This window comes from Vicia villosa, linkage group LG4 (assembly GCF_029867415.1).
Source record: "Vicia villosa cultivar HV-30 ecotype Madison, WI linkage group LG4, Vvil1.0, whole genome shotgun sequence".
In the NCBI taxonomy this organism is placed as follows: Eukaryota; Viridiplantae; Streptophyta; class Magnoliopsida; order Fabales; family Fabaceae; genus Vicia; species Vicia villosa.
The window spans coordinates 7873210-7898644 of record NC_081183.1 but is presented as its reverse complement, the minus strand read 5'-3'; the positions used below and the strand labels follow the sequence as shown (position 1 = coordinate 7898644).

Sequence of the window (25435 nt, the reverse complement as noted above, 5' to 3'; positions counted from 1 at the left end):
GTCATGCTATAGCATGTGTGTAAGGAAGAATAAAAAACAACCTAAGATTACATGTCTAACAATTGCATGTGTTAAAACATTGTCATTATATATATATATATATATATATATATATATATATATATATATATATATATATATATATATATATATATATATATATATATATATATATATATATATATATATATATATATATATATATATATATATATATTTAATTTTCCGTTTTTTGGTACGGAAATACACTACCCGAAGATGTTCTTTGTTTATAGGAAATCCACATTTGAGAACACTTACTCACACATTATATTCCTAACACCACAACTATGACCTTTAGTTTATCAGGTGACAGTTACACTATCAGTCACTAGACGAGTAATAGGTCATCCAAAAATGATGAGAAACAAGACCAATGATGAACCTAGGAATTTAAATGTACTACTAAGTAAACCACTAGCAATTACATGTATAGAATATGGAGCAATGAGGCATAAAATGAGGAGTTGTAAAGGAAAAATGAAAGCTGACAAATCCATTCCAAAGGGTGGTAACAAGCTAAAAAAGGTTAAGGATTCTACTAAGACTAGGACTTTAAAGGTTAGAAAAAGTAAAGGAAACAGAAAGGAAAACACAAACAACGAAGAGTAAATAGAAATTGTGCAAGAATCAGAAGCATCACAACATTCTCAACCTACTAAAAATTACAATATTTTGGTATTATGAGTCAATTATGTAACACTTTGATGTTATGAATCAATTATGTAATAATATGATGTTATGGATCAATTATGTATAAGTTTGATTTTATGGATCAATTATGAAATATTTTGATATAATGCATATGATTATGGTGATATATATATATATATATATATATATATATATATATATATATATATATATATATTAAACTTTTATATTCAGATGAAAAAATGATACATTTTTATGTCAAAATTCAACTATAAAAGCAAATTGGATATATATGACATATGTTCAACTTTTACATGTGTATGGAACTTTTATATTTAACAAAATATGGAATATTTTGACGTTTTGAAACAAGTTATGACAAATTATATGAACATAATTTTATCAAGTTATGGAATTTTTTTGACAGATTATGCCCATATATAATTCATATTTTGCTCATATATTTTAACAAAAACATATATTTTTGTGACAAACATAAATTTTGTCACTCATAATCCAAACTCGTAACAACAACATTTCATCAACATCAAATTAGTTAACACTTGATGAATACATAGTTAACACATAATTTAATAATCTAGACCTAATCACTTAATCATCTTCTAAATACTTAATTCACAACTAATTTCTTAATCAACGCCTATTTTATTAGTGTTGAAGCAACTAAGGTAAACAACATTATAAAGATCACGAACTAGTTAAACTTTAACATCATCTTCATTAGCTTCATTTTCATCTTTATCTTTATCGTTATCTTTATCTTCATTATCTTTGACTTTGACATCGTTAACTTTTTACATTTCTTCATTTAATTTATGAAGTAATGCAGAAACTAATTCCTTTGGTATAAAATTCACTTCTTTAGTAAGGCAAACAAAATGACTACATAACTATTGTAGCCTTACCATTAGAAACATGAATGAAAATGAAAGATGATTAATGAATTAAAAAAACTTGGGCTTTCATTAAATCAAAATCTACCGAAATTTAAAACACAACAAACCTACCTTATCATGCCACATCCACAAAAACAAAAACTACATGTATTCGAATTCGAACATGCAATAATTAATGGATAATCAAAATCATATTTTGAAACAACTCCCTTATCATCAATTTGTCATTTTTATTTTGACATTAATATTTTTTTTATAAGCAAGGGATTCAATATAAAAACGAGCACTAAGGGTACTGAGTCCGCTTACAAACGATACACAAGCAACGCTCGGCAAAAGAAAACATTCCTACCAATTAAAACTTAATCGAGATAATACAACCGAGTTTTGCAAAACTCATAAAAGTTACACTCGAGATTAAACATATTACCACTTCGAAACCACGTCCAAACCTTTAGTTTAATATCCCAAACTAAATCAGGTAAAGATACTTTGGCACTGTTAAAAACGATATCATTCCTAAGGCACCAAATACCCCATAACACCGCCATCCACAAAAGAATATCTCTCCCTTTTTTAACGTCAACCAACTTTCGACACACCAAACTTTCAAGCTATTCCAGACTAATCCTTCCAAATCCAAATAGAAATCACACCAAAAGAACACCTCTTTTCAAACTGTCTTGGTAAAAGAACAATCCAACATGATCTAAAGTTTCGTTCTCCTCAGATAAAAAACACAGAGTTGCTCATTGATCGATAAAGGAACACCCCTACGAATTAAAAGATTCTTTGTAGGAAGTCTATTCCACATGCATCTCCACCCGAAAGCTTTAATTCTATATGAAACATTTGAATTCCAAATAGAATCGAACACCGACTTCGCACCGTTTTCCCACATCGGGCCTGCATAATCCCTCGATATCATAATATAACCACTATTGAAAGAATAACCCGACCCAATATCCGACTACCACACGACCGAATCAGTCTTCCTCCTATCCCAAAAAAACTCCATCAGTCGCCCCTTTAAAACCGTGACCGCTGCTAAAACAGTAACAGTAACAATAACATTAATAGGTGCTGTCTGAGCCACTCCTAAATAGCCCCAATTCCACCTATTCTCATTCCAACAACTCATTACCAATTTTGACATTAATATTAAATATAGAAAAATGAAAGAGAGCAAAAAAAATTCTAAGATTTGCGATAGAGGACAAAATACTGAATTTTAAAACTAGAAACTACAAAATTAAAATTATCCGGGGACCAAAATTTTTTTTTGATAATTATTATTCGTTATCCCCAAACCAGCCTAAAACCCTGTGAAGTGTTTGCATTCCATTTCGAATTCGATAAACCTCTCACTGACTCATTTCGAAGAAGCAAAATCTCAATGTCAGGTTTAAAGTTCGCACTCTTCCGCATCCCTCGAACTCAACCTCTAACCAACAAACTCAACCATCCTTTTCTCTTTTTCAAACCACCGCACCGCCGCACTTCTTTCTTCTTCTCCTCCTCCGCCGCCGCAACCTCCGCCTCCGCTGTAACTGTATCTTCCGTCGACCATCCCTGGCCTGAATGGATCTCATTCGTCGACCGATTGACCGCCAAAGGCTATCTCTCCCAATCAACCGATGCCAGTGTTTACTCCAACATCAACCTCTTGAAAGATGCTTCTCTTAGCTTCGCTCGTGACCGTTACGACGTTTTCAAGTTCGTTTTCTTTCCGATTTTCGGTTGATTTTGATTTCAGTTAATGGATTTCGTATTGAATTGTTTAGGTTACTTGCTGTTTGAAATGCATAGTGTTATGCTTATTTGCATTGGTTTGTATTGTGTTGCTTGTTATTTTGTTATTCAGATTGCTGTCAGCGGAAGATATTCAAGCGGTTGTTGAAGGAGGATGTCCTAATCTTCTCCGTAAAGCTGTTAATTCGGCTAAAAGGCTCAGAGCTCATCTTCGATTAGAAGAAGGCGATGTATGTATATTATTGTTGTTGTTGTTGTTATTAACTAGTTTTTAGAAGCATTTATGTCTTGAAGTATTGGTTAGTTACAATTTGAAAATAATATTTAGTAAGATAAATGCTACCATCAATATACACTTTGACATGCACAACAGCACAAGTGCTCTTTATTATTGATGAACTACTGAAATCTTACGCGGAAGATACTAATGGAGAGTGGAACTGAGTTATCTAGTGTGGTTGGCGTGGAATTTTACGCAAATATTAAATATTATGCTGCGAAGTGAGTGTTAAATAGTATATTGCTAGCACTTCTTGAATCAAAAATGAAATGTTTTCATAATAAGTCTATTAGATTTATTTTCTTTCCAATTTGAATATGAGGAGATGACAATGAATGACAAAACATGTTTGCTTTTATGCAGGTTTGTAGTGCTTGCAATCTGCGAGACTCTTGTGATAGAGCTTATGTGATTCTAAAGGAATCTGAAGCTGATGCTCGAACTGTGGATATTGTGCGGATACTTTTGTTCTATGCGGTGGATCCACTTGTTCTTTCTGGAGGAGCGAAACCACCGGGTCGAGAAGTTATTGAATCATCTGCAAGGCAACTTCTATCTCAGTTGATTGAGTTGAGTGAGGCGGCTCCTGCTCCTCCTCCTGTTCCTGCTCAATCAAAGTCCACTTCTAAGGATGCTGCGGCAAAAAGCAAACCTCTAAGTTTTAAGGCTGATATGTTGTCTAAACATGTTGAGATGAAGAAAGGCGACTGGACGTGTCCAAAGTGAGTTGTATTAGCTTATGCAGATATATTCATAGCTTGCCTAATATTTTCTGCGTGTTCAATGTGCATTTTCACATAGGATTTTAAAGACATTGTTAAAATGCAGAGCTAAATTTTCTCCATCGATCAGCCATTTGTCCATAGAAATTAAGCAAGTGGTCTATCATCTATCAATTACTAATAGCAACTAGATATTAAATTCTCTCTTTTAAATTTGTGTGAAAATTATTACCTTTTTTTTTTTTATGTTTAGTCAAGTTCATTTTGTCTGTATTAATGTAGTTGTTCATATTTGGCTGGTGGATGGGTGGATTTGTTTTAAATATCTTGTCAAAAATACACCTGTCTTTGTCCCAAAAGTGCAGCTCGTATGGTAAAAAGCTGCAGCGACATTTGAAATGCTGAGGTGCGGGTTCAAACCCACAAAACCCCTCCGCAACTAGTGTGCGTGTGAGTTTCATCACTGGGCTTTTTGAGCCAAAAAGATACACTTGCTTCTTCCTTGTCATGAATACCAATCATTATACTTTCCACAATTATTCTCGTGTTAATAAAAGTGTTCTGTCTCTTAACATATATAATTAGATGTTAGCTATTGAATGATTTCATCCTAAGAGTCAGTTCTTTTACCCCCATAATTTTTCCGCAGATGCAATTTTATGAACTTCTCTAGGAATATGAAATGCTTAAATTGCGAGGAAGATAGGCCAAAGAATATTGACCCTCCAGCTATTGAAATGAAGGAAGGAGATTGGACCTGTTCTGAGTAAGTGCTCTGTTTGCTTACTAGCTTTTTCTCATAAGACATTGTAAACTCCTACATGTGATTGTCATTTTCCTTTCAAAAGTCTGCGGATGCCAGTTAATAACAATATAATTATACATATGAAGTGCCTTTTGACCTTGTCTATGTATTTTTGTCTGATAGGCTTTCTTTTCTATATGCAATTATGCATGTCAAACTGACTTGTATCTTAACTGCAAATAACTTATTTTCTTATTCTCCCCCCTATGTTATCCATATTCTCATTATCTTCAAATACTTGTGTTCTATTTTCTCGTTTTTGGTGTCTTTGGTATGTTGAATTGCTGACTGCTCTTTGTTTTTTCTTCAGATGCAATTTCTTAAATTTTTCCAGAAACATAAAGTGTCTAAAATGTCAAGCAGAGGGGCCCAAGAGGACCAGTAGACTCAATATGAATGAGGTTCAAATGAAAAAGGGAGATTGGACATGCCCACAGTAAGCTTCCTATTTTCTCTGACAAGGAAAATTCCCATTGACATCTTTTTACTTTTGTATGATGGTGGATAGCAAACTAATCAATTTTTCGACAATTACTGATAAATTTAAATACTGATAGATGACTTTGACACGTTAACCTGGTAGGTGTTTTTTAATTGGTCTCAAAATTCTGTTACTTACCATCTCTTTGCTTTAATAATTTCTTTATTTTTCACGCGATGTTTCTTTTTCACTAAATTTTTGGTTTCTAGGGGAAACAAGGTAAACCTGTTAAAGTAACCTTTCTTTCTTATTTGGGCTCTTATGAAAACCTAATCCAGTCAGCCAAAAGTGGAAGACTTGTGAAGTACAATTTATTGCTTGCAACTACTTTGCCTTGACCTGACTTTTTGGGGCTTTCTTCTACTGAAGTATCTTTCAACTTTTCGATTCAAAATTCATTTCTTAAAAAACTCCATTAAGCTTGCTATCTGTTTTTCATCTTGTTCTTTTACCTGTGTATCAACTGGATAGCTGCATTTTGCACTACTGACTCTGATAAGGTACTTGGCTATTATGGAGTGCTTAACTACCATATTGAATAGTATAGGATGCTTGGTGGAATATTTAAGTGGCTCAGTTCTTCCCCTTGATAACTATCTTTAAAGGGAAGGTTCACCACTTGCTTAGATACCTATCAATTGGCATCAGAGCTAGCTCTCAGGGGCTCTATCTATGGACAGGCTGACTGGAATGACCAAGTGAAGTCATATAATGCCAGCCGTCGGAGCGGTGCTATGATATGTGCTTGGGTATTATATTACGTCGAGTATTATTGGATGCTTTGTTTTTCCCTTTATTTTTACTGCATTTCATGTAGGCTATCATCATTATCATCGTATACATCAGGATTCTACCTGCTAATGTTATCACTTCTACCTATATGCTATCAAAATAGTTTAGAGATATCCTTTGTGACTCTTTAATTATTTTGTTACTAAAACTGTTAATCACTCTTCTTTATATTCCATTATGATGATTAAAAGCAGCCTAGCATTTCTCTGTATATATTATAGAATCCAAATGTGGGCATTGACTTTTAATAGATAGTTAAAGTGTCATGAGTTTTCCTACGTATGTAGGTGCGGGTTCATGAACTATGCAAGTAATGTCAAGTGCTTGAAGTGTCCTGAGCCAAGGCCCAAGAAAAATCCCGGGGAATGGAATTGTCCTAAGTAAGTGTTTATCTTGCCAACATCATAAAAACTTGTTTCCTATGCTACTTTGCAGTTACCCAATTTCTTCCATTAAGCAAGATCTGTTGAATTGAATCAAACCTGATATTGACTATTTCAAGTATTTTTTTTCTTCTTTTTATGATCTTTTCTATGTATGCAGGTGTGATTTCTTGAATTTCGCAAGTAAAACCAAGTGTTTTCGTTGTGAAGAGTCAAATCCAAATCCCAAGACGTATCCTGGAGATTGGAGTTGTCCAAAGTAAGTCCATTGATTTTCTTTCTCTACCCAAGGTTATTGCAATTAAAAAAGATTCAATTCATTTTATGTATTGCTTTATGTAGATGTGATTTCTACAATTATGCAAGAAACACGAAATGCTTGAAGTGCAATACTAAACAGTCTAAAGAACAACCAAACAATGAGGATGAAGAGCGTATTTGGAGGAGACAAAACTGAATAGAAAAAGACCAGGCTTAATTTTGTTGAGGTCATGATTGTGATTTTTGGTTGTAAAATTATTTGTTACAGATGCATTATGTGTCCAATTTTCTTACTCATACTTTTCATTAATGTTGAGCTAATAGCTTCTTCACCTTTGAAAAAATCACTTCACCATTGCGGTGCGATTGTTTGATGAGAGTTTGTGTAGGGATAATTTGTTTATTTCTTCAGATTAGATGCTCATATATGCAAAAAAGTGCCATCAGATTATATGCTCACATATGCAGAAAAGTGTAGTTGCAACTGAGCCAAATTCAAAGGCAAATCATATGGTTAATTAGATCACACAACTTGTATTTATAAGTGTTGCAATAATTCATTGAATAAGCACTAATCTAAAAAGTTGTTATACTTGAGGAGTATCTACATATTATTAATTCTAACAGCAACCTTTGTCATAGATGCTCCTTGAAAAGTTTAAATTGTTGCTTGTACCAATTCACTGATCAACATCAACCACACTGCATAGTAAGATAACACAAAACTACAACCTGAATGCCAATCATGCGACAGTTTTGAAGAACTCACATTTTTTTGTGACAAGCATGCACAGACAAATTAACAATCAGTTGCTTCTAGGAGTCACTTTAATTAGTACAAGACTCGTAAACAAAAATTGAGAAACAAGTTGAAATTTTAATAGTATGAAAGAAGTTAGGGTTGTAAATATCAAAGCATTACGCAAATGCTAGGAGATAAAGTTGGAACACACTATTAAGTGTTTAAAAATCGAAATAGAATTAGAATAATAGAAGTTCCAAAATTAGAACAAAAACTAAAATTATACAAAGTATTTTGTTTAGGAGATAAGTTATTTTAAAACTATTGTAGAGCAGCACTACCAGAAATCATAAAACTAATTTGAGTTTGAGAAAGGGATAGAATGGAATTCTCAGTATTACTATACATAAAGTATTACTACCAAGGTACTTTCTAGTCCTTTCATTGAATCTATATGATTAGGATTAATAAATATTTACAAAAGGGCAGAGGAGAAAGAGTGAAGCAAGACAGGCCTGAAATAAATATCATATTATTACAACAAATCATCATGTAGATCTAAAAAAACAAGACAGTTAGACCTTTGAAATAGGAAAATAGAAGCCTATAATCAATAAGTTGATATCATTAGTCATTAGATTTATACACCATATGTTAGGCCCTTAAATAATTGACAGACACATACATGGATAATTTTAGTATTATACACTGAGAAAGTAAACTGATATATCTATCTATATTCATAAAATTTCAAAGCAAAACCAATCACTAGTAAGCCTTAATTAATGAAACTGTTACACAAAATACAGGCACACCATTAGTTTCAGAAACAGGCCAAGGATTCATCCATATATCCACCTGTGATCATAATTGGCAAGAATTGTATAAAACAATAATTGTCTGACTTATTGAATATTAAAAGACATATAAATAAATTGAACGTAACCACGTGTGTTGGTGTCACACACCAGACACGCCTTTGATTAGAGCTGTCGGTGATCCGGAGAATTTGATGGTTGTTTTAAAATTCTAAATAAGAAAAAGCATCTCCCCTAGCTTTACTCTTGTAGTAGACCTTTAGCAATCATTTCACGAAGAAGTTTCACCGCCTTATCATTCTTTCCATTTTCAGACAAAGCACGAACAAGAATTTCGTAAGTTACAACATCAGGTGTGCAATTGTTGTCTTCCATTAGTGACAATAAGGAAAATGCTTCATCAAACAAGCGCTCTTTACAGAGTCCATTAACCATCACAGTATACATTTTAGCATCTAAACGATAGCCCTTAATCAGAAGCTCGCGAAAAACCTTTTGTGCATCCTGAAGTCTTCCATTTTTGCATAGTCCATCAACAAGTACAGTGTATGTATACTTGTCCGGAAGAATCCCTTGGTCTTTGATCTTCTTTAATAATGAAATTGCCTCCTCAACCTTATGGTTTTTAAACAAAGCATCCAATAAAGAATTATAAGTGATCACATTAGCAGGTTGACCTCTGTCATGCATCTCATCTATGAGATCCCAAACATCAGAGATTCTCCCCGATTTACAAAGTCCATCAATAAGGGAATTGTATGTTATAGTATCAGGAGCCATGTTTTTCAAATGCATTTCTTTGAAGAGATTTACAGCTTCATCCACCATTCTACTCTTACATAATCCATCAATCATGACATTGTAACTCTGAGTATTAGGTTCCACTCCTCTTCGAACAAAAGAGTTGAATATGTGTTTAGCCGTGTTCACTTCTTTAACCAAGAAATATCCATCCATCAAAGAATTATAAGTAATAACATTAGGTTTTACGCCTTGTTTAATCATAACAGCCACCACACTTCTGTTTTTTTCCACCTCTCCTTCCTTACAAAAACCATCAATAAGTGTATTAAAAGTACGAACATTCGGGCTAATACTTTTCAAGGACATTTCATTTAACAAACCAACTGCTTCTTTCAATTGACCGACAATGCAGAGGGTATTCACTAAAGTATTATAAGTGATAACATTAGGAGAAATTCCTTTGACAATCATTTCAGAATATAAATCAAAAGCATCATTCACAAGTTTATCCTTTCCGAAACTATCAATGATTGTGCTGTACATTATCACGTCAGACTTAACCGACGACCCTTCAATCTTCTTAAGAACTTGCAAAGCAGCTTTTGTTTCTCCTATTTTACATAAACCGTCGATCAACGTCCCATAACTAACATGATCAAGTTGAAACCCGTTGGCTATAACATCGTCGTGAAAGTGAAGTGCTTTGTTAATCTTGCCACTGTTACAGAGACCTCTGATAAGTGTATTAATTGTTATTGTATCAGGGTGAAAACCTAGCTTGAGGATGTTAGCTACCTTTTTAATTTCATGCCTGCTTTTCATTAAAAATTACTAAAAACCACACCTAAAAAATTGTACCTAAGTTTTGTCCATAAAAAAATTATAACCTATTGCAAATAAGTTATTAACTTATATTCATATTTTTAGTCCATTAGTTAGACCCATTAAATTAGAATAGTCTTATATAAAAAGATGAGTATTTGTAATTTTAAGATACTTGAAATATATTATTCAGTTTCAAACATGGTAACACGAGCTCTCGTTCGAGAGAGTTTCACTTATGCATAAAAAAAACCTAATCGCCTTAATTGCGGTTCTTTTTTCAAAACCTTAGTCGCCTTAATTGCGGTTCTTTTTCAAAAGCTCACAACTGATCAATCATGTATTGTTGTTTTTTATAACAATGTTTGTGTTTTCAAAGACAAGAATTCAGGGAGGACAATTAGAAATGCTAGAGAATGGAATGGCCTTTATTACTTGGATAACCAAAATATTGCTCCAAATCTATTCATCAACAACAAATCGTTTTATTCAGAATCAATTAAATTCAACAGAAAGAAGGTCTATCTGTATCATTGTCACCTTGGTCATCCATCATTTAAGGTCATAAGACAATTATTTCCTTCAATATTTAAAAGTATATATATATGTCGAGAGTCTTTGTTGTGAGGTGTGTCAATTTGCCAAACACAGGTGTGTCTCTTTTCCAGTCAATAATAAAATGAGTACTTTTCCATTTTACTTAATTCATACAGATGTTTGGGGTTCGTCGAATGTTCCAAATATATCAGGTGCTCATTGATTTGTAACATTTATTGATGATTGGAGTCGGGTTACTTGGGTCTACTTGTTAAAACAAAAATCTGAAGTTTGTTATGTGTTTCTTTACTTTTCTCTATGGTTAAAAATCAGTTTGGTGTGAGTATTAAGAGAATTAGGTCTGATAATGCCACTTTAACCACAGTCTTAATTCTTTCTGTAAAAAAGAAGGTATTATTCATGAGTCTTCTTGTGTTAAAACCCCTCAACAGAATAGGAATGCTGAGAAAAAGAATGGGCACTTTTTAGACCAAACACGTGCTATGATATTCCAAAATAAAGCCCCTAAGAAATATTGGCCTGAAGTTGTCTTAACTGCATCTTGTTATGGTCTGGGTCGAGCAGGCCCAACTCCTCTGGCTAGCCGAGCATGCCCAATATGCTTGGGCCCATTTCCCAGTTACCGTTACGAACTGGTCACGCGCAAAGACCACGTAGGTAACGCTTCAGCGGAGGATTCAGTCAACCACCTCCGAACGCCACGCTCACCCAGAACGTGAGCCACCTGCTGACTCAGCCCTATCAAAGGGTGTTTTGGCAGTTTCCTAGAATGTGGGCCTCCAATTGGATTTGGCCCAATTAGGAAACCTTGGCCCAGCGTTGGGGGCTATAAATACCCTCTTTCACTAGAGGGTCAGGTATTCATTCTCTACTTCTTAAACTCTTGCTCTTTCTCTGATTTGCTACTTACTTTGGCATCGGAGAACCTTGCAGGTACCCCCTTCTTTGTTCAACAAGTCTGATCCAGCCGCCGTGACGATCCACTCTGATCAGGTTAGATCAGTATCTCATTAATCATTTACTCTCTAATCCTCATTCTATCCTAATGTGTCTAATTCAAGTAATCCGACCCCTAGAATATTTTGGTGTACGTCGTTTGTCCATATTCATAGTGATGGTATAGGGAAACTTGATCCTAGAATGTTAAAATGTGTCTTTATAATATACTCTTATACCCAAAGGGTTACAAATGTTATCATCCACCATCTCATAAATTCTTTGTCTCTCGAGATGTCACCTTCCATGAACAAGAAAGTTGCGTCTTTCAAACTCATCTTTAGGGGGAGAATATAAGTAAGGAAGATGAGCATTCTCTTCTTCCTGACCTTACTTTCGAACCAGAAGTTGAGACTGAAACTAGCGGTGACAATGTTGAGACTAAACTTGATTCTAAAAAAATGAAAATGTTGAAACTGATATGAGATTTGGAAAGAATTTATTATATACAAGAAATAAGAACATTCATGAATCTACTCATATCCAAGAATCCAATCCGAAATTACATAAGGTGACTTCTCCCGGCCCTTCAAGCACTAGTGATTCAATTTTTGAATTTTCTCTTGAACAAGAAACAAAATTCAATTCAGTATTACCACCACACTACGAGGATTTATATCTTCCAATTTCCTTTAGAAAAGATACCAGAAAATATACTAAAAAGCCACTTTACCTATATCCAACTACCTAAGTTTTGAACATTTTTCACCCACCCATAAAGCCTTCCTCACAAGTTTAAACATTATAACAATATCTAACTCTTTATCTAAGGCATTGTCTGACAGGAAATGGAAATAAGCCATTGACTTGAAGATGGAAGCACTGAATAAGAACAATACTTGAGAATTGATTTCTCGGCCAAATGGAAAGAGACATGTAGGGTGCAGATAGGTATACAGTGTAAAATACAAGGATGGTGGATCTATTGAGAGGTACAAGGAAAGATTGGTTTCCAAAATATTCACCCGAACTTATGGAGTAGATTACTCAGATATATTTGCTCTTGTTGCTAAAATGAATATCGTAAGGGTGATATTATATTTATCAGCTAATTACAATTGGAATTTACATCAATTTGATGTGAAAATGTCTTCCTTCATGGAGAACTTGATGAAGAGATCTATATGGATGCACCCCCTGGATACTGTGAACTTACTACCACCAAGATTGTGTGCAAATTAAAAAAGGCTTTATATGGGCTAAAGTAGTCACCACGAGCATGGTTTGGAAGATTCATCAAAGTTATGATAGGTTTGGGATTTAAACAAAGTCAAGGATATCATACTCTATTTATCAAACATTCTGAGACATGGGGAGTAACAGTTTTATTAGTGTATGTGGATGACATTATAGTAACAGGTGATGATGAGAAGGAACAATAATTGTTAAGCGAACACTTAGCCAAAGAGTTTGAGATTAAGACCTTGGGAAGATTGAAGTACTTTCTAGGAATTGAAGTTGCCCACTCTAAGAAAGAAATCTTCAAATCTCAACAAGAGACAGTTAAGACAGCATGCAAGCCTGCAAGTACACCAATTGATCCAAGTGTAAAGTTCGGGAACATAGAAGAAAATATTCCGGTTGATAAGGGAATGTATCAAAGATTAGTCAGAAAAATTATATACCTATCACATACTAGACCAGATGTTTCTTTTACTGTAAGTTTAGTCAGCCAGTTCATGCACCAACCAAAGAAGATTCATTTACAAGCTGCGATTTGAATTGTGCAATATTTAAAAGGAACTCCAGGACGAGGAATTTTGCTCGAACGAAATGGAAGTGTGAGTCTTGAAGCATATAGTAATGTTGACTATGTAGGGTCAGTTATGGATAGAAGATCAACTACAGGATATTGTACTTTTTCAGGCGGGAGTCTTGTGACCTGAAAGTGTAAAAAAACAAAGTGCTATATCTATATTTAGTGCTGAAGCAAAATTCAAAGCAATAGCATAAGGGATACGTGAACTACTTTGGCTGAAAATGATATTAGAAGACTTGAAGATAAAAAGTGATGAACCAACGAGACTTTATTGTGATATTAAATCTGCTATTAACATAGTGTTAGCTGAGAATTTTGACCAAGGTTTAAGAATATCATATTCTAAGATAGCTTGAAATATGGCTTTATAGAAGCTATTTCTTTTTTAGATTTTTTATCTTATGAAGACTTGATACGTCGAAGTAAATACAACTTCAAGTGTGTAAAGTGGGAAAATCATTGAATATGGGGAAGTATGCTTCGACAGCTACGTTGGATGATTTCAAAAAGGGCTTCGAGCGGGAAGAGTTTGAAATTTGAACTTGCGTCTATTCGCCAGAAGGACACGTGGTATCATCAGAAGATCCTTTTGTTTGAAATTTTGAACGTGGAACTCATTTATGTAGAGACCGTTAGGGTCGAATTATTATAAATAGGAATCTTAGGTTTTAAGATTTGGGTGTTTTGCATTGTATACTAAAAATCACTCAAAAACTCGAAGTATCGGAGCGAGAGAAAAGAGTCTGTTGATTATGTACGTATGAAAACACCATTGTTTTCTTTACTATAAAGTCATTTATAATTTCATCTATTTCAGTCTTTCGCCATTTATTTTCCTTTACTTTCAGTCACTTTCCTTTACCTTGTTGTCGAATCGTTTACTTTTTTGCACTTTACAATATTTACAAACCTTTTTAGATTCAACTTTACATTCTTTTCCCAACACTTTACAGTTTCTTCTCAATTCTTAGATAATACTTAGTTTCTTTTATAGAAGACTCTTGTTCTTACATATATGAGAAACATGACCACTTATGAAATAAACTTAGAGAATACTAAAATTTTGAGACACATGTCCTAGGATCAATCTAGCCGATCCTGTAAGTTACCAAGTTAAACAGTTTGGAAGACTAGCGGTTGTGTGTTTGAAATCACTGGTAAACACATAGCCCATAATCTAGTGCAGCATGATAGAACCAAACATATTGAAGTTGACAAACACTTCATCAAAGAAAAGTTAGATAGTGGTCTTATTTGTACTCCATATGTTTTTTCTTAGAACAACATTGTAGATCTTCTAACTAAGGGGCCGAACATCAATAGCTTTGAAAAAATTGTTTTCAAGCTGGGAATGATAGATATTCATTCACTAGCTTGAGGGAGAATGTTGTAAATAAGTTATTTTTATTATTATTAGTAGTAATTTATATTCGAGCTTTTAGCCCATTAGTCAGACCCAATAGATTATAATAGTCTTATATAAAGAGATAAAAGTTCTTGTAGTTTTAAGATACTTGAAAATAGAGAGAAATGTTATGTGTACACTCATTTGTACACCTACATCATAATTTATACTAAAAATATATACTCATCAATTTTTTTATTAATTTTTTGTCCACTTTGGTATGTGTGTAGCACAAAATAAGTGTATATATCTACGGTGTAAGCTCCAAGGTGTAGAAAAATAGTGTATATATAGCATTGCTCTTGAAAATATTATTCAATTCCAAACATAATCATATAACTTCTTCCCACTAAAAATAATACTAAATTATAGACCTATAATTTCTTTCTACTAAATTTTTTCGTTATTTCTTCAATAAATTAAATTAATTATTATTAAACCCATATTTCTTTAATTAATTAAATATTTTTTAATTAATTAATAATAAATTCATATAAATCCACCACTTCAAGTAATCTCACTAATTAATTACTATTATATCCACTATTTCTTCAATTAATTAAATAATTTTTAATTAATTAATAATATGTTCACATAAATTGACCACTTCAGGTAATCCCACTTAACTTCACCATCTTTTTACCAATTAATTAAATAAAATTATTAATAATTAATAAAGTAGTATTAAACCCACCATTTCTGTAATTAATTAAATAATTTTTAATTAATAAATAATAAGTTTATATAAAACCCAGTACTTCAAGTAATCTCACATAACTTCTTCAATTAATACATTATCATTCTCACTTTTCAATCTACTTAGTTTTCACAACCTTTTCTCAAATGGTATAAAAACACCTCTTCATAATCTCTTCCAAACACCTCTTCATAATCTTTTCAAAAATTGTATAAATTCACCTCTCCAATTTAGAAAAATAACAGCTAATAGCTCTTTAATTTTTTTTGGGATAATTTGTGTAGGGATAATTTGTTTATTCCTTCAGATTAGATGCTCATATATGCAAAAAAAAAAAATTCAAAGGCAAATCATAAGGTTAATTAGATCACACAAGTTGTGTTTATAAGTGTTGCAATGATACATTGAATAAGCACTCTTCTAAGAAGTTGTATAATACATCAATCCAGGAAGTTGTTACACTTAAGGACTATCTACATATTCTTAATTCTAGCAACAACCTTAGTCATAAAAGCTCCTCAAAAAGTCTAAATTATTGCTTGTGCCAATTCACTGATCAACATCAACCACACCACATAGTAAGATAACACAAAACTACAACCTGAAATGCCAATCATGCAACAGTTTTGAAGAACTCACATTTTTTTAACAAGCATGCAGAGACAAATTAACAATCAGTTGCTTCTAGGAGTCACTTTAATTAGTACAAGGCCCATAAACAAAAATTGAGAAAAAAGTTGAAATTTTAATAGTATGAAAGATAAGATTCAACACTCATTGAAGTTTGGCTAATAGAGGCACTAGTTCTGTAATTTGTACATGAAGTTGCACAGAAAACATCCTAGAGTGGCCACAAGGTCAGTATGCCATTTTCTAAATGACCAGTTATAGTTGTAAATATCAAAGCATTACGCAAATGCTAGGAGATAAAGTTGGAACACACTATTAAGGGTTTAAAAATCGAAATAGAATTAGAATAACAGAAGAAGTTTCAAAATTAGAACAAGAACTAAAACTGTACCGAGTATTTGGCTTAGGAGATAAGTTATTTTAAAACTATTGTAGAACAGCACTACCAGAAATCATAAAACTAATTTGAGTTTGAGAAATCTATAGAATGGAATGATTAGTATTACTACATCCATACCCTGTATACATAAAGTATTACTACCAAGTACATTCTAGTCCTTTCAATGAATCTATATGATTAGGATTAATAAATATTTACAAAAGGACAAAGGAGAAAGAGTGAAGCAAGACAAGACTGAAATAAAAATCATTTATTATAACAAATCATCATGCAGATCTAAAAACACAAGACAGTTAGACCTTTGAAATAGGAAAACTAGAAGCCTATCATTAGTCATGAGATAAAGATTTATACACCATATGTTAGGACCTTAAATAATTGACAGACACATACAGAAATTTAGTATTAGAGACTGAGAAAGTAGATTGATATCCATTTATACTCATAAAATTTCAAAGCAAAACCTATCACTAGTAAACCATAAATAATGATACTGTTAAACCAAATACAGGCATACCAATAGTTTCAGAAACAGGCCAGGGATTCATTCATACATCCAACAAGCAACTGTGATCATAATTGGCAAGAATGGTATAACAGTAATTGTCTGATGTACTGAATATTAAAAGACTAATATAAATAATTTGAATGTAACCACGTGTGTTGGTGTTAGACACTGGACACGCCTTTGATTAGAGGTTCCGGTGATCTGCAGAATTTGATGGCTGTTTTAAAATTCAAAATAACAAAAACATCTCCCCTAGTTTTAATGTTGTAGTAGACCTTTAGCAATCATTTCATGAAGAACTTTCACCGCCTTATCATTCTTTCCATTTTCAAACAAAGCACGAACAAGAATTTCGTAAGTTACAAAATTAGGTGTGCAATTGTTGTCTTCCATTAGCGACATTAAGGAAAATGCTTCATCAAACAAGCGCTCTTTACAGAGTCCATTAACCATCACATTGTACATTTTAGCATCTAAATGATAACCCTTAATCAGAAGCTCGTGAAAAACCTTCTCTGCATCCTTAAGTCTTCCATTTTTGCATAGTCCATCAACAAGTATAGTGTATGTATACTTGTCCGGATGAATCCCTTGGTCTTTGATCTTCGTTAATAATGCAATTGCCTCGTCAACCTTATGGTTTTTGCACAAAACATCCAATAAAGAATTATAAGTGATCGCATTAGCAGGTTGGCCTCTGTCGTGCATCTCATCTATGAGATCCCAAACATCAGAGATTCTCCCCGATTTACAAATTCCATCAATAAGGGAACTGTATGTTACAGTGTTAGGAGCCATGTTTTTCAAATGCATTTCTTTGAAGAGATTCACAGCTTCATCCACCATTCTACTCTTACATAATCCATCTATCATGACAGTGAAACTATGAGTATTTGGTTCCACTCCTCTTCGAACAAAAGAGTTGAATATGTGTTTAGCCTTGTTCACCTTTTTAACCAAGAAGTATCCATCCATCAAAGTAGTACAAGTAATAACATTAGGTTTCACGCCTTGTTTTATCATAACAGCCAACACACTTCTAGCTTTTTCCACCTCCCCTTCCTTACAAAAACCATTGATCAATGTACTGAAAGTACGAACATTGGGGCTGATATTTTTCAACGACATTTCATTTAACAAACCAATTGCTTCTTTCAATTGACCGACAATGCAAAGGCTATTCATTAAAGTACTATAAGTGATAACATCAGGAGAGATTCCTTTGACAATCATTTCAGAATATAAATCAAAAGCATCATTCACAAGTTTATCCTTTCCGAAACTATCAATGATTGTGTTGTACATTATCACGTTAGGCTTAACCGACGACCCTTCAATCTTTTTAAGAACTTGCAAAGCAGCTTTTGTTTCTCCTATTTTACATAAACCGTCGATCAACGTCCCATAACTAACATGATCAAGTTGAAACCCGTTGGCTATAACATCGTCGTGAAAGTGAAGTGCTTGGTTAATCTTGCCACTGTTACAGAGACCTCTGATAAGTGTATTAATTGTTATTGTATCAGGGTGAAAACCTAGCTTGAGGATGTTGGCGAATACAGAAAATGCAAAATTGAGTTGATGAAGGTGGCAGTAACAGTTAATCAAGATACTCAAATTAACAATGTCAATTGGAATTCGTCGAAGTTGCATTTGTTGAAAAAGGTAAATAGCAGTTGAATAATGTTGGATCTTAACAAGGGAACCTAATATCTTGTTAAATTCAAATACGGGTGGGTTAGGGTTAATGTTGAGCATGCGATTGAATGAGGAAACAGCATCATCAACAGCAACAAGATTGTGATTGTGATTGTGATTGTGAGAGAAGAATCGAATAAGAAACAAGTTGGAAAACGAAAGAGAGAGAGCGTACCTTGATCTCAAAAATGACATTGCTTCTTCAAATTGGGAGAATGAGAAGGAAAGGGATTAGCTACCTTTTAAATTTCATGCCTTGTAACTTTTTAACTATATTTCCCTTAACTTTTCATAAGTATTTTTTAATTATTTACTTTTCTAAAGTTATCTAATAATAAAAGTATTTAATCCTATTCCTAGAGACAAAAATAGCAAAATTATGAAGAACTTTGTGGATTGGCACTAGCTTTTTTTTTTTCTTTAAATAAATAAAAGATATTAGGCTTAATTGCAATTTTGGTCCCTCTATTTTTTTTTTTTTAGTTTTAGTCCCCCTATTTTAAAATCCGGAATTTTAGTCCCTATATTTTTGTTTTTTGAGGATTTTGGTCCCCCAGCAAATTCGAAGGCAATTTTAAATGAAATGACGCTCACATTGATGATGTGTCAGTGCTAGTTCAGCAGTGAACTGTTTAAAAATTTTAATTTTTATTTAAGATTTATGTTGAACAAGCCATCAATGTGAGTTCCAATTATTTAAGATTTATGTTGAACAAGCCATCAATGTGAGTTCCATTTTATTAAAAATTGACTTCGAATTTGTTGGGGGACCAAAATCCTAGAAAAACTAAAAAATAAAGGGACTAAAATTTCGTATTTTAAAATAGGGGGACCAAAATTTTAAAAAAAATGATAATAGGGGGGCCAAAATTGCAATTAAGCCAAGATATTATTAATAACAATTTATGCCAATGGTCTTCTTTATTCAACTTAATTGATAGGTGTGTACAATATTGGACATAATGTATATTCACAATAAATTTATAGAGATTATGGAGGAGCATACATGGAGCAATTGGAAATAACGTAGACAAAAAGAGAAACTAAGAATTTTTATCGTTATATATATCTACTTAGTACATGGTCAATTGCTTATTAAAAATTGAGGTAGTCTGATATGAGACAACATCAATAATAAATGTGGTTTTATGTATTGTGCCCATAACTAATTTGTTTGTGCTTTTGATAATAATATTAAGAATTGATCTTACCAGTATCAGAATGTTCCGGCCGACAATACGTCGTGGACGGGGACAATCAATATGTGTTTGTGGTCAATCTTACTCTCAAAACTTTAAATCAATATACTTCATTGCATGATTTTAAAGCCTGTATGTAACAAGGTTACTTGTAGTTCTAAATGCCTAACTTTTGGCTTTAAACGATAAGGAGAGGAAGACCGCAGTAGAAAGGCAGGAATTGCAAGAGTAGAAATACAATGGTTGACGACATGAACAAGGAAAGGAAGGTCGGGGTAGAAAAGAAGTGGTTGCCGAAGACGGAAAGGTGGCAACAGTCGGGGAAGAAAAATTCACAACAAAAGGGTTAGAACTTAGAAGGCTGGTTATTTTGTCCTTTATCTGTTTTAATTTTCTCTAGTGAAAAACAAGATACATGGCATCATCAAACCTAAATAATTCATCCTACGGTCCAAAACAAGCAAAAGTTACTCTAACGTTCCCGCGCGAACGTTAGAGAATCCGGATCCTGGAGATTGGAGTTGTCCAAAGTAAGCCCGGTGATTTTCTTCCTCTACCCACGCTCATTGCAATAAAAAAAAGTTTCTTTCCATTTTATGTATTGCTTTTTGTAGGTGTGAACACGAAATGCTTGAAGTCCACTGAGACATTGAAATGCAAATTATGGTTAATTAGATCACACAACTTGTATTTATAATTGTTGCAATGATACATTGAATAAGCACTAATCTAAAAAGTTGTATAATACATCAATCCAAGAAGTTGTTACACTTGAGGAGTATCTACATATTCTTAATTCTAGCAACAACCTTTGTCATAAAAGCTCCTCAAAAAGTCTAAATTATTGCTTGTACCAATTCACTGATCAACATCAACCACACCACATAGTAAGATAACACAAAACTACAACCTGAAATGCCAATCATGCAGCAGTTTTGAAGAACTCACATTTTTTTAACAAGCATGCAGAGAGAGATTAACAATCAGTTGCTTCTAGGAATCACTTTAATTAGTACAAGGCCCATAAACAAAAATTGAGAAAAAAGTTGAAATTTTAATAGTATGAAAGATAAGATTCAACACTCATTGAAGTATGGCTAATAGAGGCACTAGTTCTGTAATCTGTACATGAATTTGCACAGAAAATATCCTAGAGTGGCCACAAGGTCAGTATGCCATTTTCTAAATCACCGCAACATAACAAATGATTTACGAAAGAATGCCAAGACATGCACTTATACCAAAAGTAAATTTTCTAATGACAGAAGTTATAGTTGTAAATATCAAAGCATTACGCAAATGCTAGGAGATAAAGTTGGAACACACTATTAAGTGTTTAAAAATCGAAATAGAATTAGAATAACAGAAGAAGTTCCAAAATTAGAACAAGAACTAAAACTGTACCGAGTATTTGGCTTAGGAGATAAGTTATTTTAAAACCATTGTAGAACAGCACTACCAGAAATCATAAAACTAATTTGAGTTTGAGAAATGGATAGAATTGAATTCTCGGTATTACTACATTAATACCATGTATACTATACATAAAGCATTACTACCAAGTACTTTCTAGTCCTTTCATTGAATCTATATGATTAGGATTAATAAATATTTACAAAAGGACAAAGGAGAAAGAGTGAAGCAAGACAAGCCTGAAATAAAAATAATTTATTATAACAAATCATCATGCAGATCTAAAAACACAAGACAGTTAGACCTTTGAAATAGGAAAACAAGAAGCCTATTATCAATTAGTTTATATCATTAGTCATTAGATAAAGATTTATACACCATATGTTAGGCCCTTAAATAATTGTCAAGACACATACATAATTTTAATATTAGAGACTGAGAAAGTAGACTGATATCTTTCTATACTTATAAAATTTCAAAGCAAAACCTATCACTAGTAAACCTTAAATAAGGATACTGTTAAACCAAATACAGGCATACCATTAGATTCAGAAACAGCCCAAGGATTCATTCATACATCCAACAAGCAACTGTGATCATAATTGGCAAGAATGGTATAACAGTAATTGTCTAATGTACTGAATATTAAAAGACTAATATAAATAATTTGAATGTAACCACGTGTGTTGGTGTTAGACACTAGACACGCCTTTGATTAGAGGTTCCGGTGATCTGGAGAATTTGATGGCTGTTTTAAAATTCAAAATAACAAAAACATCTCCCCTAGTTTTAATGTTGTAGTAGACCTTTAGCAATCATTTCATGAAGAACTTTCACCGCCTTATCATTCTTTCCATTTTCAAACAAAGCACGAACAAGAATTTCGTAAGTTACAAAATTAGGTGTGCAATTGTTGTCTTCCATTAGCGACATTAAGGAAAATGCTTCATCAAACAAGCGCTCTTTACAGAGTCCATTAACCATCACAGTATACATTTTAGTATCTAAATGATAGCCCTTAATCAAAAGATTGCGAAAAACCTTATGTGCATCCTTAAGTCTTCCATTTTTGCATAGTCCATCAACAAGTATAGTGTATGTATACATGCTCGGAAGAATCCCTTGGTCTTTGATCTTCTTTAATAATGCAATTGCCTCTTCAACCTTATGGTTTTTGCACAAAGCATCCAATAAAGAATTATAAGTGATCACATTAGCAGGTTGGCCTCTGTCATGCATCTCATCTATGAGATCCCAAACATCAGAGATTCTCCCCGATTTACAAAGTCCGTCAATAAGGGAATTGTATGTTATAGTGTTAGGAGCCATGTTTTTCAAATGCATTTCTTTGAAGAGATTCACAGCTTCATTCACCATTCTACTCTTACATAAACCATCTATCATAACATTGTAGCTTTGAATATTAGGTTTCACTCCTCTTCGAACAAAAGAGTTGAATGCGTGTTTAGCCTTGTTCACTTCTTTAACCAAGAAATATCCATCCATCAAAGAATTATAAGTAATAACATCAGGTTTCACGCCTTGTTTTATCATAACAGCCAACACACTTCTAGCTTTTTCCACCTCTCCTTCCTTACAAAAACCATCAATCAATGTATTGAAAGTCCTAACATCTGGGCTAATATTTTTCAACGACATTTCATTTAACAAAGCAACTGCTTCTTTCAATTGACCGACAATACAAAGGCTATTCACTAAAGTACTATAAGTGATAATATCAGGAGAAATTCCTTTGACAATCATTTCAGAATATAAATCAAAAGCATCTTTGACAAGTTTATCCTTTCCGAAACTATCAATGATTGTGTTGTACATTACCACGTCAGGCTTAACTAAGGACCCTTCAATCTTTTTAAGAACCTGCAAAGCAACTTTTGTTTCTCCTATTTTACATAAACCACCGATCAACGTCCCATAGCTAAAATGATCAAGTTGAAACCCGTTCGCTCTAACGTCATCGTGAAAGTGAAGTGCTTCTTTAATTTTTCCAATGTTACAGAGACCTCTGATAAGTGTATTAATTGTTATAGTATTTGGATGATAACCTAGCTTGAGAATGTTGGCGAATACAGAAAATGCAAAATTGAGTTGATGAAGGTGGCAGTAACAGTTAATCAAGATGCTCAAATTAACAATGTCGGTTGGAATTCGATAAAGTTCCATTTGTTGAAAAAGGGAAATAGCAGTTTTGTAATGTTTGATCTTAACAAGAGAACCTAAAATCTTACCGAATTTGAAGATGGGAGGGGTAGGGTTTGTTTTGAGCATGCGGTTGAATGAGGAAACAGCATCATCAACAGTAACAAGATTGTGATTGTGAGAGAAGAATCGAACAAGAAACAAGTTGGAAGAAGGAAGAGTGAGAACGTACCTTGATCTCAACAATGACATTCTTCTTCAAATTGGGAGAATGAGAAGTAAAGGGATTAGCTACCTTTTAAATTTCATGCCTTTGTAACTTTTCATAAGTATTTTTTAATTATTTAGTTTTCTAAAGTTATCTAATAATAAAAGTATTTAATCCTATTCCTAGAGACAAAAATAGCAAAATTATGAAGAACTTTGTGGATTGGCACTAGCTTTTTATTTTCTTTAAATAAATAACAGATATTATTAATAACAATTTAGGCCAAATGTCATGATAATTCAACTTAATCGATAGGTGTGTAAAATATTGGACATAATGTATATTCACAACAAACTTACAGAGATTATGGAGGAGAATACATGGAACAATTGGAAATAACATAGACAAAAAGAGAAATTAAGACTTTTTATCGTTATATATGTCTACTTAGTACATGGTGAGTTGCTTACTAAAAATTGGGGCAGCCTGATATGAGACAACATCAATAATAAATATGTTTTTATGTATTATGCAGATAACTAATTTGTTTGTGCTTTTGATAATGATATTAAGAATTGATCTTACCAGTATCAGAATGTTTCGGCCAACAACACGTCGTGGACCGAGACAATCAACGAAGGAGGTGGTGTACACTCCGAAGTTAAGTAAAAACGAGTAATGTGGTAGAAATAGGATTAGAAAATAGAATTAGAATACCTGACAAGCAGAGGGGCCTTTCTTGGTTAGGTTATTATTAAAGCCTAATTCAGTCAGCCAAAAGTGGAAGACTTGTGAAGTACGTTTAAAGTGTTAGATTGCTTGCAACTACTTTGCCTTGCCCTGACTTTTTGGGGCTTTCTTCTACTAAAGTATCTTTCTACTTCTCATTGCTATCTATTTTTCATCTTGTTCTTTTGCTTGTGTATCAACTGGGTAGTGCAAAGCCTGTTACGGGAGCAGAGTATTAATTTGACAAAGCCTGTTACTAATGATGAAGTGTTTAATGCTCTCAAAGGGATATATGACACTTCTGCCCCGGGGTTAGATGGCTACACAGCTAAATTTTTCTAGAGCGGCTGTGATATCTTTAAATATGATCGGATAGCTACCATCCACGAATTTTTTGAAAAAGATAAATTGTACAAGGCATTCAACTGTACTATGGTGACTATTGTTCCTAAAACTCAGTCTGCTAAATGTATTAAAGATTTCAGGCCCATATTTGCTTGCACTACTGTCTATAAAATTATCTCTCGTATCCTTACAGCCAGACTAAGTAATGTCATTGCTAGCATTGTCATCCCTAGTCAAGCTGCCTTTATTCCTGGACAGCAGATTCTCAGTCACATCCTCTTGGCCTATGAATTAATCAAAGGTTATTCTGGAAATGGAGGCCCTCCTATATGTATGATCCAAGTTGATATGCAAAAAGCTTATGACATGATAGATTGGATGGCTCTATAAACTATTATGCAAGAGATGGGGCTTCCTTCTAAATTCATTAATTGGATTCTAGTGACACCAACTTCTGTTTCATACAGGTTTAGTATCAATGATTCTCTATCCCAGCTGCTCTTAGCCAAAAGAGGCAG

At 33.3% G+C, this 25435-nt stretch overlaps 4 protein-coding genes across 4 annotated transcripts; 1 reads left to right on the top strand and 3 right to left on the bottom strand.

The window, feature by feature from the left end:
- Positions 1 to 2886: 2886 nt before the first annotated feature.
- On the top strand, positions 2887 to 7497 carry LOC131594423 (zinc finger protein VAR3, chloroplastic). Its single transcript, XM_058866545.1, has 8 exons — positions 2887 to 3326; positions 3475 to 3592; positions 4006 to 4364; positions 5014 to 5130; positions 5480 to 5605; positions 6730 to 6822; positions 6986 to 7084; positions 7168 to 7497. The coding sequence occupies exons 1-8, from the start codon at positions 3007 to 3009 to the stop codon at positions 7280 to 7282; spliced, it is 1347 nt and encodes a 448-aa protein (XP_058722528.1). The 5' UTR covers positions 2887 to 3006; the 3' UTR covers positions 7283 to 7497.
- A 1061-nt stretch (positions 7498 to 8558) lies between these two features.
- Positions 8559 to 10212, bottom strand: LOC131596748 (pentatricopeptide repeat-containing protein At1g62930, chloroplastic-like). Its single transcript, XM_058869491.1, has one exon. The coding sequence runs from the start codon at positions 10210 to 10212 to the stop codon at positions 8887 to 8889; it is 1326 nt and encodes a 441-aa protein (XP_058725474.1). The 3' UTR covers positions 8559 to 8886.
- A 6680-nt stretch (positions 10213 to 16892) lies between these two features.
- On the bottom strand, positions 16893 to 19121 carry LOC131594422 (pentatricopeptide repeat-containing protein At1g62910-like). Its single transcript, XM_058866543.1, has 2 exons — positions 19039 to 19121; positions 16893 to 18645 (listed from the first exon to the last, which is right to left on the bottom strand). The coding sequence occupies exons 1-2, from the start codon at positions 19056 to 19058 to the stop codon at positions 17424 to 17426; spliced, it is 1242 nt and encodes a 413-aa protein (XP_058722526.1). The 5' UTR covers positions 19059 to 19121; the 3' UTR covers positions 16893 to 17423.
- Positions 19122 to 21967: 2846 nt separating this feature from the next.
- Positions 21968 to 23961, bottom strand: LOC131594421 (pentatricopeptide repeat-containing protein At1g62930, chloroplastic-like). The gene has a single exon (XM_058866542.1). The coding sequence runs from the start codon at positions 23885 to 23887 to the stop codon at positions 22265 to 22267; it is 1623 nt and encodes a 540-aa protein (XP_058722525.1). The 5' UTR covers positions 23888 to 23961; the 3' UTR covers positions 21968 to 22264.
- Positions 23962 to 25435: the final 1474 nt, after the last annotated feature.

What these genes read in the sequence shown, in the direction of transcription:
- LOC131594423 (XM_058866545.1), top strand. Translation starts at nt 3,007, where the DNA reads ATGTCAGGTTTAAAGTTCGCACTCTTCCGCATCCCTCGAACTCAACCT. An exon ending in GACCGTTACGACGTTTTCAA is followed by an intron (nt 3,327 to 3,474) that starts GTTCGTTTTCTT and finishes TTTGTTATTCAG; the next exon opens with ATTGCTGTCAGCGGAAGATA. An exon ending in GGAGATTGGACCTGTTCTGA is followed by an intron (nt 5,131 to 5,479) that starts GTAAGTGCTCTG and finishes TTTTTTCTTCAG; the next exon opens with ATGCAATTTCTTAAATTTTT.
- LOC131596748 (XM_058869491.1), bottom strand. Translation starts at nt 10,212, where the DNA reads ATGAAAAGCAGGCATGAAATTAAAAAGGTAGCTAACATCCTCAAGCTA.
- LOC131594422 (XM_058866543.1), bottom strand. Translation starts at nt 19,058, where the DNA reads ATGTCATTTTTGAGATCAAG. An exon ending in ATGTCATTTTTGAGATCAAG is followed by an intron (nt 18,646 to 19,038) that starts GTACGCTCTCTC and finishes TCTCTGTAACAG; the next exon opens with TGGCAAGATTAACCAAGCAC.
- LOC131594421 (XM_058866542.1), bottom strand. Translation starts at nt 23,887, where the DNA reads ATGTCATTGTTGAGATCAAGGTACGTTCTCACTCTTCCTTCTTCCAAC.